Source organism: Narcine bancroftii, chromosome 7, assembly GCF_036971445.1.
Source record: "Narcine bancroftii isolate sNarBan1 chromosome 7, sNarBan1.hap1, whole genome shotgun sequence".
NCBI lineage: Eukaryota > Metazoa > Chordata > Chondrichthyes > Torpediniformes > Narcinidae > Narcine > Narcine bancroftii.
In genome coordinates, this window is record NC_091475.1 from 35,161,417 (window position 1) to 35,176,331 (window position 14,915).

The following is a 14,915-nucleotide window of genomic DNA, read 5'->3' on the forward strand; positions in this document are numbered from 1 at the left end:
TTTGAACTAAAATTCTTCATCAAAGATAAAAGCATGCCCAACTCAGGAAAGTTATTGTCAGTCAGCTAAGCACTGATCTTCCTACAGCCACCCAAGGCTTTGCCAGCTGAAAAGGGCGTTGAATGCTTCTTAATGTCGCTGTCATTCAGAAGCAATAAAAACACTCAAAGGATAAATGGAACAATTAACAATACATATTAATTAAACAAAGTCACTTGGATACTTTTGATTTTCTAAAAACAGGAATATATTTTAGAGAAATGTAAATGACAAAATAATTACCCTTGCCCTTGAAGTTCCTAATCAGAGCAATTACAATGGTGCAGTTGCAGTTGATTCTTCAACTGTTGCTGGACTCGGTGAAGAATCTGACATCAGAATGCAGTTGGAAAATCATCAACAAACTGGCCAGAAACCTCAAGAGTTAGTGAGCAATGCTAACAGGGCTGTGTGGAACTGATGGCATTTCTATACATGACTTCCAAACTTTAGACCCCATAGCACAAATACAAGGTTCCTTTCCTCATCTATCGTAGTTTTTTTTTAATGGGGAAAATTGAGCAATGTTAGAGGATGCTGATTGGAGATAAGTGCCACAATATATCTTGTCATTATCAAAATTGTAAAGTGAAACCCCAATTTTATGCGGATTTGGATACAACATGATGAGCCATTGGACTCTGGCGTCGGGCTGCCGGCAAGAGAGGGGATGTCGAGCTGCTGGATTGATTTAAAATGCATACAGAATAACTTGGATGTTCCAAATAAAGGAGAAATGGAAATGAAGGTATGCAAATTAAACAGGGAAATGCAGTGTAATCCTGATTTAGTGCTACTCCGCTTTTCTTGGGAAGAGATTTTATTGACTCCACTGATCGTGTTATAATGGGGTTTCACTGTATTGGGAAATAATGATAGAATTGTCATGGAGAGGGTAAAGAACTTCCAATTCCTGGGTGACATCTCTGAAGATCTATCCTGGGACCATCAGTAATGTAGAAGGCTCGTCAGTGTCTATATTTCATTAGGGGTTTGAGGAGATTTGGTATGTCACCAAAGACTCTTGCAAATTTCTACAGATGTATTGTGGAGCCAGCTCTTCAGCGCTTGACGTCCTGTTTTGCGGAAACTGCCAAAATGTTTGGCCTGGAAGTCAGCCTGAAGAAAACTGAGGTCCTCCATCAGCCAGCTCCCCACCATGACTACCAGCCCCGCCACATCTCCATCGGGCACACAAAACTCAAAATGGTCAACCAGTTTACCTATCTCGGCTGCACCATTTCATCAGATGCAAGGATCGACAACGAGATAGACAACAGACTCGCCAAGGCAAATAGTGCCTTTGGAAGACTACACAAAAGAGTCTGGAAAAACAACCAACTGAAAAACCTCACAAAGATAAGCGTATACAGAGCCGTTGTCATACCCACACTCCTGTTCGGCTCTGAATCATGGGTCCTCTAACGGCATCACCTACGGCTCCTAGAACGCTTCCACCAGCGTTGTCTCTGCTCCATCCTCAACATTAATTGGAGCACTTTCATCCCTAACGTCGAAGTACTCGAGATGGCAAAGGTCGACAGCATCGAGTCCACGCTGCTGAAGATCCAGCTGCGCTGGGTGGGTCACGTCTCCAGAATGGAGGACCATCGCCTTCCCAAGATCGTGTTATATGGCGAGCTCTCCACTGGCCACCGTGACAGAGGTGCACCAAAGAAAAGGTACAAGGACTGCCTAAAGAAATCTCTTGGTGCCTGCCCCATTGACCACCGCCAGTGGGCTGATATCGCCTCAAACCGTGCATCTTGGCGCCTCACAGTTCGGCGGGCAGCAACCTCCTTTGAAGAAGACCGCAGAGCCCACCTCACTGACAAAAGGTAAAGGAGGAAAAACCCAACACCCAACCCCAACCAACTAATTTTCCCCTTCAACCGCTGCAACCGTGTCTGCCTGTCCCGCATCGGACTTGTCAGCCACAAACGAGCCTGCAGCTGACGTGGACATTTACCCCCTCCATAAATCTTCGTCCGCGAAGCCAAGCCAAAGATTGTGGAGAGCATTCTAACCGGTTGCATCACTATCTGTTATGGAGGTGCCAATGCATAGGACAGGAAAAGGCTACAGAGTGTTGTAAACTTGGCCAATGCCATAATGGGCATTAGTCTTCATTCCATCTACAAGAGGCGGTGTCTCAAGAAAGCAGCCTCTCAAGGCCCTCACCACCCAGGTCATGCCCTTTTTTCACTGCTGCCATCAGGAAAGAGGTACAGGAGCCTGAAGACGTCCATTCAAAGTTACAAAAATAGCTTCTTCCCCTCTGGCATCATGTTTCTGAACGGACATGAACATGTAGACACTACTTCACTTTTTTTTCTCTGTTTTGCACTAATTACATATTTTTAAATATAGTATTATAAAATAACAGTTTTGCACCTGTAATACACAACACTACTGCGCAAAACAACAGATTTCGTGATGCATGTTTATGACAATAAACCTGATTCTGATGAAAGAAGAGAAAGATGAAGGGAAGGAAGTTTTGTTATCTCACAATTGAACTGAGTCAGGAAGAACATAAACATTTTGAAGTTTAGCCGTGACCTCTTGGTCCTTTTAAGCATTACCAGTTGGATTTTTGAGACATCGAAGTGATGATGAAACAAGCTATTGGCTGGAGAGTTATCAGGCTTTGGGTATTATGTACAATTAAGACCAATTAGTAAGAGCTGATGTATTTGACAGGAACTTCACAATTAATAAATCTTGAACCATATTTGCAATCTGACGTCATTGACCATTGAGGGTAGGCAGTCCTCTCTTGCACCAAGAAAAGGGTTGTAGTGGTTGAAGGTCATTTCTGCCAAAGGTTTGTGTTTTCATACCTCGAGGGATGTTCAGTAAAGCACACAATGTTCTTGCCACATTGTAGTGTGGATGTTGGGGAAAATGGATTAGGAGTAAGTGTGGTCATAGGATGAGAAAGTTACTTGAGGACAGGGAGAGGTTCAGAGAGAGAGTCAAAACTTAAAGGGAGAGTGACAGTTAAAATTAAATATAGGGGGAGAAAATGGTCAGAAACTAGTCATGTAATGAGCTACAGTATCTGTTCAACTTTATATATGACTAGACATAGTCTCCAATTTAAGTTAACCATTGAGATAATTAATTATTGAAAAATCATCAATTTGATGTAATTAACGTGGTCTTTCTTGTCTTGCAGTTTTAATTAGTTACAAGCATACCAAAACTGATTCTCCACAAAGCCATTTTTCAATTGTGACTGCACTTGTGGATGAGATAGGTACACTTTTTAAGTCATCTTTGGTATCCAAAATTCTTTCTATGCCACTAACAGTGTGATGGTATTCAATTCTCAATTTTGAAGCAAATCTTAATTTCTCAAATACAATGTGAAATGGAATGGCTGTGGTATTGTAACACCCTGCTGTGTAATGGTTATGGTGTTGTAATGCCCTGCTGTGTAATGGCTGGGGTGTTGTAATGCCCTGCTATGTAATGGCTGTGGTGTTGTTACGCCCTGCTGTGTAATGGCTGTGGTGTTGTAATGCTCTGCTGTGGAATGGCTGTGGTGTTGTAATGCTCTGCTGTGGAATGGCTGTGGTGTTGTAACACCCTGCTGTGGAATGGCTGTGGTGTTGTAATGCCCTGCTGTGGAATGGCTGTGGTGTTGTAATGCCCTGCTGTGTAATGGCAGTGGTGTTGTAACGCCCTGCTGTGGAATGGCTGTGGTGTTGTAATGCCCTGCTGTGGAATGGCTGTGGTGTTGTAACACCCTGCTGTGTAATGGCTATAGTGTTTTAATGCCCTGCTGTGTAATGGCTGTGGTGTTGTTACGCCCTGCTGTGTAATGGCTGTGGTGTTGTAATGCTCTGCTGTGGAATGGCTGTGGTGTTGTAACACCCTGCTGTGGAATGGCTGTGGTGTTGTAACGCCCTGCTGTGGAATGGCTGTGGTGTTGTAACGCCCTGCTGTGGAATGGCTGTGGTGTTGTAATGCCCTGCTGTGGAATGACTGTGGTGTTGTAATGCCCTGATTTTTTTTCCCATTGTACATTTACAACAGGAGATAAAAGCATCTTGTAGCCAGTGAAGGACCTTGAGTTGTAGTCACTTTGGTGAGGAAAGTTGCCACTCCTTTCACAAACTCTGATTGTAACCATATTATCCCGTTGTCATGTTATTGGTTGAAGGATAAACATTGGCCAAGACACCAATATTAATTATCTGGTTTTCAGTTGGTCACCTGAGAGCATAAGGTGTCTCGCTTTAAGATGCCACTTGAAAGATAGCACCTTCAGCAAATAAGAATTCCTCAGTGATGTTGAGATCAAGTTCTAGCATGGAACCTACATCGATGAGCTCTGAACTGAGCCAAAACCAATACCAATCTCAAGCCAACTGCTTATCAATCATGCATCTGGAAAGGAAGTCGTACAAATCAAATGTCCAGTTTATATTTGTGCATGGTGCTGAAAGTTGAGACCTCATTGGCTGGAAGGAAACTAATCCCCTTGATGCAAAGAGGAAAAAAATGTGCAACAATGGAGCACATTTTGATTCTATAAATTGGAAGGTGTGTTGAACGGCTTATGGTTAGTAATATTGAAAGTTACATTAGACCTTTCATAAGGTCTTGCAATCGATTAATGGCAGGAGTATATCCCTGGAGAGATTTGGGAATGGCAAACAAGATTTACACATTTCATCTTAAACCCTATTTGGTTAACTGTTCAATGAGCAAACATTCTAAAGATTGCAGTTGTCTTTACACAAAGTAAAATGGTTGTGATGGTTGAAGATCATTCAACCTAATTACAAGGTCTCAAGAGTTTCTCTGGGCAGGGTCCTCGACTCACATTTGACCTAATTCATTTTGAAGACCAAAGTCGGGACCTTTACTGAAGATGCACAACATTTAATTACACTCGATGCAAACAGCAAAACAATGCACCTGGCATCTAATGTAGGAAGTTAAAATGAACATATTAACCTGTGACCATCTTGAATACGAAAGCACTCCAACGTGACCACCAAGCCAATGTCATCCAATGTCATTACCATCACCGAGTCTCACCCATCAACTTAAGTGGCCAAGTCACACAAATATTGTGGCTGTAAATTGTAGGTCATGGGCAGGGTATCCTTGGATAAGTCCTTCTGAGACTCCAAACACCTTTTCATTATCAAAAAGGCACATGGATAGAGTGGAATAAAGCACATTCTACTTTCCTGAATGAGTATAGTTGTTATTTAAGTCACAAAGCTATTTTAGTACTTTTCTCATCACTCTCAATATTCACTTCCTTCCCCATTGGTAATCCTTTGCTTCTGTGAATGCTTTCTGCAAATACAATACAGTTACTTTTTTAGGCTACTGCCTTTAGGCCCTTGACATCTATCACCAAGGGGCAAGAAGCAGCAGGTTCTTGGATACCAGTAGATTTCCTCCCAAGTCGTACATCATCCTGGCTTCGAAATCTATTGATCTTGCTCCTTGGTTGCTGCATTTGAATCTTGAAACATTCTACATAAGAATGCTGAACCCTCACCAGAATGACTGCAGCAGTTCTAGAGGATGGCTAACTGCATATTCACTTGGGAAATTGGGGTGGGACATGACAGCTTGCTTTGCCACCAATACTTGTGTTTTGATTGAGAGTAAATTTTCAGCTAGGATGTTTGTGTAAAGACACACCCCTCTGCAACATAAAATAAACAGCAGCGATATTCAAATAAAAGTACAAAACATGATAGTTTATTCATTCTCTTAATTTGCTGGAAACATGTGAGAGACTCCCAGAATCTGGGATTGCACTCTATCTTCCACTAGAGTTAATCACCACTTGCTCCCATTATATAACTCTGTAAGGAATGAATTGTTTAGAAGTTAAGACAATGAGCCATATTACAAACATTGACATGCTGGTCAAGTGAAAGGTTCAGTGACAGTTTTCAAAGATCTGGTGTCATCTTGTAAAAATTATTTTCTTTTATATCTCTCTCCAGATCTGGTCAAAGATGTTATCCTGCCGGACTGTGACATGAAATTCACTGGTCACGTCACCTGGGTGGGGAAAAGTTCCATGGAAGTCCAGATGCACGTATCTCAGGTTAGAATGCTACTTGGAAGCAGATAAGAAGTTTTCCTTTCTTAGTTGAAACATTAATTTTGAAGAGTTAATTTACATTTAATAACTAGATGTTGCACAAAATAAATGGTTTGTTGATGATTATGGTGCAAGAAATAAGTGGCAAACTTTTCCTCAAACTGAGCTGGGATCAAGGTACATTAGTGGCCAAATTAAGCAGGAAACTCTGCAGAGGCCAGCCACTGAATGGGGTTTGTTATTACTTTTCCTTCTCCCCTTTAATTGTGAGTATGTGCAGCTTGGCTCTAGGTTACGCTGATCACATTTGTGAATTGAATCTTTTGCTTGAGCTGACCAGTATTCAACTGGAGCTAATTAATAGATTTCTTGTGAAATTGAAAATCCAAAGGGTTATCCTAGTGTGACCAATATACCTTCAAACATTCTATCAACTGCTAAATGATGAAAGGAACTTTTCTACTAAACTGGAATATCAGCACATTACAATCAGAAGGTGCCCAATCATTGTTTTGCTTGAGGGAATGCTCGAGGCAGGTACTCTAACAACACTTCAACAACATCTAGATAATCCCTTGAAATACCATGGCACAGACAAAATGCTGATAAATGTGATCTGTATAGATAGGTACTTGATGGTTGGCACAGACATGGTAGGCTGAAGGGTCTGTTTTGTGCTGTGAGGCAATGAGATGTTCCAACATGATAGAAAGGATATTGGTCTTGGCATTTCCAATTATTCAGAAAAGACAAGAAGAATTGGTACTATTTAAATTTATTCAGTTAAAATTCTGGAGGATTTAATTTGTGATTTTCTTTTTCTTTTTTTTTTGCTTTCAAGTTTCAACATGGCTCCTTCAATCCCATCCTGCAGGCTACCTTTGTAATGGTGGCAAGAGATCCTTCAAATAAACGGTAATCCATGTTGGATGTACATTTACAGCAAGTTTATTTCATTTGATTAGTGAAAATGTTTTATAGTGGCACTTTGTTCAAGAATAATTCCTATCCTTTATACTTTGATTCCTGAGTCACAAAGGATTATCCTAGATTAAAAATGTTACATTGAAATGGAGGATGAGAAGGGGGAATTGATGTTGGGTAATGAGGCTTTGAATGACTATTTTGCATCAGTCTCCATGGTGGAGGACACGTTTACCATGCCAAAGGCAGGTGTTATGGATATGATGGGAGGTGAGGCTTAGATGCAATAGCTATCACTAAAGAGGTAGTACTAAGCAAACCCATGGGTCTAAAGATGCTAAGCCCCCTGGTCCTGATGGAATGCATCCCATGGCAGAACTTATAGTAGAGGCTTTGATGATTATTTACCAACATTCTCTGGACTCTGGAATTTCATGCCACTTTTCAAAAAATGATGTAGGCAAAAGGAAGGGAACTATAAGTCAGTTAGTTTAAGCATTTTGGGAAAATGCTTGAAGCTATCATTATGGTAGAAATAGCGAGGCATCTGGAGCGAAATGCATTCATCAGGCAGATGCAACATGGATTCAGCAAAGGCGGGTCCTGTTTGATGAGATTACTGGAATTAAAAGATATAACAAGTATGGTAGATAGAGGGGAGCAGATGGATGTTATTTACTTGGATTTCCAGAAGGCATTTGATAAGGTGCTGCATGAAAGGCTTATCCATGAGATAAAGATGCAGAGAGTTGGGGTGGTGTATTAGCATGGATGCAGGATTGGTTAACCAACAGAAAGCAGAGAGTTGGGATACATGGGTTTTTTTCTGGATGGCAATCAGTGGTGAGTGGGATGCTGCAGGGATTGGTGCTGGGCCCACAACTATTAATGCAGTGTTTCTGCTGTTAACACTAAATTGAGCAGAAAAGCAAATGGTTCAGAAGATCTGGAGAGTCGACAGAGATATGGATAGGTTAAGTGAATGGGCAAGGGTGAGACAAATGGGGTACAATGTTGGTAAATGGGAAGTTATCCATTTTGGAAAGAAAGATGGAAGATCAGATTATTATTTTAAATGGAAAGCAATTTCAGAATGCTGTCTTGCAGAAGTGCTTGAGAATGAATTGCAAAAGGTTGGTTTGCAGGTGCAACAGGCCATCAAGAAGGCAAATGGAATGTTGGCTATTGCTAGAAGGATTGAGTTTAGGAGAAGGGAGGTTTATGCTGCAACTCTATAGGGTTCTGGTGAGGCTGCATCTGGAGTACTGTGTGCAGTACTGGTTTCCTTACTTGAGGAAGGATATACTGGCTTTGGAGGTGGTTCACTAAATTAATGGAGTTAGCCTATGAGGAGAGATTGGGGCTATACTTGCTTAAATTTAGAAGAATGAGCGGGGATCTTATAGAAGTGTATAAAATTACGAAAGACATAGGCAGTTAAGTTGTTCCCATTGTTGAGGGAGAAAAGAACTAGGGGACATCATCTCAAGAACTAGGGTTGTATATTTAGGATGAAGATAAGGAGGAACTGCTTTTTCCAGAGGGTGGAGAATATATGGAATTCGCTGTCCATTGAAGGAATGGAGGCTACCTCAGTGAACATATTTAAGACCAGGATGGATAGATTTTTATGAAGTGGGGGAATTAAGAGATATGGGGAAAATGCCATCCAGGTAGGTTAAGATGAGCCTAACATCAGATCAGCCATTCAATGGTGGAGCAGGATTGGTGGCTTATTTCTGCTCCTATTCTTATGTTCTTATTAAATCTGATTGATTTTGCTTTTCCAAGGAATATTTAATCAAAAAGCTTCTGAATTCTAAGGAAAAGTAAATCTTGTTCCTTTTCGAAAAGTACCTCAGATGGCTACTATTTTAATGTATCTTAATGTTTGAAAGTGAAAATTGAGGGGAGCTCATTAAAGACACTGTTGAGAAAAAAAATACATAAACCTTTGACTTTAAATCCATTGTTGGGCACTTGTTTAGTGTTTTTAAAATTTCTTTGTCCGTCAACTGGAAAATTCTCCGGCATGATCTTTCTGATTAACGTTCAGGCTTGGATACATTTATCACTTGCAAGTGGTAGGTATTTCAAATAAGTAAGTTTTAATACTACCCTATTATCATAACCAAATGACCCTTCAACAGCTATATTGGCCTCTTTACTTTGCTCCCTGATCTGCCTGTAATTAAAGGCATGTTGATACTTAGTTATGTGCCTTTCAAATTGATCATTATTTCTCAAACTTTACACTCTACCTACTAACACTGAATCGACTTGTCTGCAGTTATGTGGAAAGTTCTTTAGCCTTTTTTTAAACAGATATTTAATTGGCCACTTTCCAATCTTGACGTCTCTCCTGTACCTGCTGTCACCACCTTATCTCCATATCGAGAGAAAACTGTTAGGGCGATCAGTGTCCTGCTTCTTATGGATTGGATACACTGCAGAATATCACATGTTGTTGGGTAGAAGCCAATATTGAAACCATTGAAACAGCTTGATATTATTGACCCCTGAATGTTGCTCAAGAGGAACTTCTGTAGGTCTTGGGGCCGAGATGATTTAACTTCAGCAACCTTAACTATTTTCCCATGTGAGGTCAGACTCTGGCTGGTGTAAGGTTTTATTTCTATTAACTCTGACCTTGTCTGGTCCCATAGGCTTTGCAGCATCCCAGCAAGTTTCCCAATATCAGGCAGGATAAATGAATTGGCTGCAGAATAGGTTCTACGATTACAGACTGAAGATGGTGACATGAGTAAGAACGAGGAAATAAGTTAATAGAAAACCTGGAAAAGCATATAAATGCCTCCACCTGGAATAACTGCAGGCTGTGGTGGTTTGATTTACCTTTTGTGAATGAGATATATGAATTTTTCTTATTGATGGGTAGATGCCAGAGTTGTAACTGTACTAAAATAGTTTGGAACCACAGCTAATTCTGGAACTCAGCATGTGGTCCAGTGACGGTCATTTTTTGATAATACTCCTGGAATATGTATAACTGTGCTGTTAAATAAAGTAAGGAATCAAGAAGCAGAATGTGGTCCATAAATGGCAGCATGGACTAGTTGGGTCAATTACCTGTCTCTGAGCTATGTACCAGTACTTATAAGGTGTTTATAAAACAGTAGCTCCAAGGAATAATGAATTGCTTTTTCCCTCAGGGCTGCTTTTGTTAATCCATTGAAGCTCATGAGTCCAGAAGAGGAGAATCTCTTTGAACAAGGAAAGTGTAAGTTGTGATGTGCAGAATAGGTTCTATGATTACATGAGAATCATATTCTCAGCCTGCACTTATTTTGTATGGCATTTTTCAATTCCCAAGAGTTCGGTGTTAAACAAGAAAGTCTGCAGATGTTAGGGTCAAGTGTGCAATACAAAAACATGCTGGACAAACTCAACGGTCACAGAGCATTCATGGGAAGTAAAGGGTAACCAATGTTTGGGGCCTGGGTCCTTTGTAAGGTACTTCCTCTTCCCATTCCCACACCCACATGTCATTATGCGCCTTTTCTACTGCCAGAGTGAGACCTGCCATAAATTAGAGGAGCAATACCTCATATTCTGCCTGGGCAATGTACAGATCTTTGGTATGGACATTTAATTTTCCAATTTCAGGCAGCAGGTCCCTGCTCTATCCTGAGCTACTTCCATTCTTTTCCCACACCCCCACCTAGCTCCCCTACCCATTCTCTTTTTTTAACTTTTTTTTGTTTTTTAATAAAAATTGTACATAGTGACATTTTAAATATACTTTAATAGTACAGTTGGGGAAACTATGTTTTTCATTTTTATTTATATAAAAGTTTCTTTTATACCCTTTTTTTGTTCCTTTTTATTGCTGCATCTAGGCCCCTATGTGGCCAAGGTATGGCTGCCAGACCTTTACAAAAGTGTCATATTATTCTTTAAGTTGTATGTGATTTTTTTCCCCCCCCCCTTAAGTATACAGCTGTTCATTTTTGCAGTCCACCGTGCTATAAGTAGAAGGGAGTCAGACTTCCAAGTGATCACGATACATTTTTCGTTACTGTCAGTGAGATTAGATATTTGGCCAATTTGTTTTTGTTTTTTAAATATTAGGAAGGTGGCAAACAGAAATTTAAAGCTGTATTCCATTATAAAAACTTGTCGCTTATTTCCATGAAATTACCTCATAAAACCACGAAAACCACTCCTGCTATCTTGGTTTTGTTTTCCATCAATAAACAAAAAGGTAGCATCTACGTACCTGTGGTGTTTCTCCCCCTCCCATTTCACCAGCTCCCCCAAAAAAACACAAAGGAAAGGCAGAGAAAATGGGGGAAAAAAAAGGGAGAAAGAAAAGAGAGGCTGGATGTGGTGTTGGTGCTTCCAGTAAGTGTCCATAGAGGCCGTGGAGCCACCCCCTTATATAATTACTTTTATTAATCCATCTGTTGGTAGATCTCCAAGTCTTTTTATTGTGTGGCTACAGCTGTGCTCCCGTGTATGTCAGATATGGCTGCCATATTTTTGGCAAAGGTATCAGATTCTAGGATTACATGTGATTTCTTTTTCCATGGGAATACAGCTATGCATCTTGGTAATCCACTTACTGATAAGAAGAGAGGAGTCAGACTTCCAGGTCATCACTATGCATTTTTTTTTGCAATGGACAAAGTATATATGAATTGAATTTGGAATTTAGTTAATTTGTAGCTTATGTCTATAAGATTCCCCAGCAGATGTACCCCCAAAATGGGCGTACCTTTGCGTAGGACCAGGTTGCAGGAACGAATGTTCACTGCTCCACTCCACACCTGAAGCATATCTCTGGCACCTCTGGTTTTGCCTTGTGAATCTTTTGTGGTGTGAGGAAGAGCTGGTGCAAAATGTGGTATTGAACCAGTCTGTATCTAGAATTAATAACTGTTGTCACACTGTCTTTCCACCAATCTGACCAACATCTCTCATCAATTGTGATGTCCAGGTTTGACTCCCATCTTTCTCTTGTTCTAGGTAGCCCCTGCTTGGGGCTTCACTTTGGAGTACCGAGTAGGTACTTAATATAAATTTGGGTGCATTTCCCAGTTGACGCAACCCTTCAATCTCACTAGGTGTTGGCGGGGTCATTGTAGGGCCCCGCCTATCCCTTAGAAATTATCTTAATTGGAGGAAATAGTGAAAGGTCCCATAAGACAAATCATATTTTTCCTTTAGCTGCTCAAAAGACATAAGCTGTCTTCCCTCATAGCACTCCTCAATATGTCGGATCCCCTGCTGATGCCAAATCTCCAGGATTTTATTGACTATGTTCATGGGCATCAGTTGAGTCAGTGGCACCTTAGGCGATATTTCCACTTTCTCTCCAATACATTCATTGATCTCATACCAGATTTTAATCAGATGTTTCAGTATGGGGTTATCCTTTTTTTTTGTTATTAACTTGGTATCCCATTCGCTGTCCTCTCCCCCATTGAATGCAATCCCATTTGCACCCAAGTGGGTGGATCCCCCTCTTCAAAGCAGGATGCAAGGAACCTCGACTGAGCTGCTAGATAATATTTCTTAAAATCAGGCAACCTTAGTCGCCCCCCCCAAGCTGTAGTCCCATATCAGTTTTTTCAAGGGTATTCTGGGTACTTTTCCAATCCAGATGAATTTCCTTATGCTATCATTCAGTGCCTTAAAAAAAAGATTGTGGCAATGGAATTGGCAAAGATTGGAAGAAGTATTGGAGTCCTGGCATCACCTTCATCTTTATACAGTTAACCCTTCCCATTAAGGTGATGGGCACATCCCTCCAGCTCATTAAGTCGCCTTCAATCTTCTCCAGTATAGTGGGATAGTTGAGTTCATATAAATTTTCCAGGATACTTGATTCCTAGGCCTTTTCCAGCTCCTGCAAACCAACTGAAAATTGGTGTTTCTTTAATTTTCTTTGTGGTCAAATTTATTCAGTGGCCTGATACTGATTTTTTTTTTCTATGTTGGCTTTATAGCCCGATACTGTACCATAGTCCTCCAGTGTGGTAAGCATCTTTGGCAAAGACCTGGCTGGGTCCGTCAGGTACAACAATGCGACATCTGCCATTAGATTTGTCTTGTTGCTCGCGCTGACCCACTTTGAATCCCTTTATCACTGAATCTTGTCTGATGACTTCTGCCAATGGTTCAATTGCTAAGATGAACAACCCTGGAGATAGAGGACAGCCCTGCCTGCTGGACCTACTGAGGGGGAATGTATGTCGGTGATGTTCATTTGTACTGACTTTTGCCTGTGGTTTGTCATAGTGTTTTTATCCAATTTACAAATGTTTGTCTCATTCCAAATTTTTCCAAAACTTTAAACAAAAAAGGCCATTCTAGCCAATCAAAGGCCTTTTCTGCATCTTGTGAAACTCTTATTCTTGGATCATGTTTTGCCTGTACCAAATGTATAATATTAAATAGTCTGCTCAAGTTAGCAGAATGCCTCTTCCCGATGAAGCCCATTTGATCAAGATCTATCAACTTGGGAAGGTAACGACCCAGCATATTGGTCGGTACCTTGGCTATTATTTTGTAATCTGTATTTAATAGTGAGATAGGTCTGTATGAGGATGGCTTCAACGGGTCCCTGTTCTTTTTACTAAATCGCAGCTTCTGCTGAATTTCGTCTTTCACTCCAAACCTACTTTGTCTGACTCCCCACCCCCTCCCCTGTGTTTGGCCAATCAACTATCTCTATTTGTCCATCATCCTTCATCCCTTCCTGGTTCACAGATACCTGTCTAATTCCTCCCACCCTGTTTTCATTATACTGGCTGTCTTCCCTATGTACTCCTTCTTGATGAAGGGTTTTGACTTAAACTGTTCTTTTTCTCCCACTGCCGCAGCTCAATCCACTGAGTTCTTCCGGCAAATTGTTTTTTGGTTCCTGAATCCAGCATCTGTTGTCTCTTGCTTGTCTTAAGACTATTGGTCTGCTTGTTTAATTTGATGATCAAGCCTTTTGAAATTGGTCGTAAATTTATCACAATTCAGCTTTTCATTGTTAAAAACATAGTGAACAAAGCAAGAAGGACTACGATAAAGGAGACCTCATTACTGAGAACAGCACCGAATGAAGATGAGCGTAAAATTGTACACGAAATGTTCCTGGAAACTCTGGATGCCAAGTAAGTGGAGTTTGTAGTCTGATATTCCTGTGCTCCTCTACCACTCTCCTGGTCACAGCTCTTCCAAGTTTGAGTTCTATATACAGGTATTGTGTTTTGATATTCAATTATCAACAAAAGGACTTGTTGGTTTTAAATTCTTTGTGAGTCCATGGAAACCTGTAGTTCAGGTCATCATGCCTGTCGTGGCTTTTGAAAAAAATGATTGTGTTTAGTTCAATGTCCCCAATTTTTTTAAAGATCATGATTCAGTGAAGTTCCTCATGTTTGACACCCCTCCCAGTCCTTCCAAAATTATTATTGGCATCAGGATCCATTAGTTCCATTACCTTTTCAAGAAGAATGTTCTTAATCCAACAAGGGAATGGGTGAAAAATGTCCTCCTAAATCTCTCCCCCCCCCCCCCACCCCACCAGATTTTGTTTTGCCAGTAGTTAGCTATTTTGAGCAAACCAGAGTATATATTCTTCAGCGAGGATCCCTCTAATGGGTTCTTGGACTACTGTGCTACAAGCTTTCAAACTATTGTATTTGTAATGAAAATCCATCAGCCTTGCTAACCATTTCATGAAACCCTCTGGTACCTTTCATTCCTGATCTGGGGTCTTGACCCGAAACACCACCCATCACTTTGTCTCAGCAGCTGCTGCTCAATCTGCTGCATTCCTTTAGCAATTACTTGCTCCAGATTGGAATGTCTGCTCTCTCTTGTGGCACCTGTTCCTTTCCTAATG

At 40.8% G+C, this 14,915-nt stretch overlaps 1 protein-coding gene across 2 annotated transcripts in view; it reads left to right on the top strand.

The window, feature by feature from the left end:
- LOC138738746 (acyl-coenzyme A thioesterase 9, mitochondrial-like) overlaps nucleotides 1-14,915 on the top strand; it is a 46,254-nt gene that overhangs the window by 16,530 nt on the left and 14,809 nt on the right. For both annotated transcript variants that reach the window (XM_069889579.1, XM_069889580.1), the window contains exons 7-11: nucleotides 3,221-3,301; nucleotides 6,027-6,130; nucleotides 6,969-7,042; nucleotides 10,225-10,292; nucleotides 14,070-14,181. In XM_069889579.1, the coding sequence (XP_069745680.1) occupies nucleotides 3,221-3,301; nucleotides 6,027-6,130; nucleotides 6,969-7,042; nucleotides 10,225-10,292; nucleotides 14,070-14,181 (439 nt within the window). The remainder of the gene's footprint in view (nucleotides 1-3,220; nucleotides 3,302-6,026; nucleotides 6,131-6,968; nucleotides 7,043-10,224; nucleotides 10,293-14,069; nucleotides 14,182-14,915) is intronic.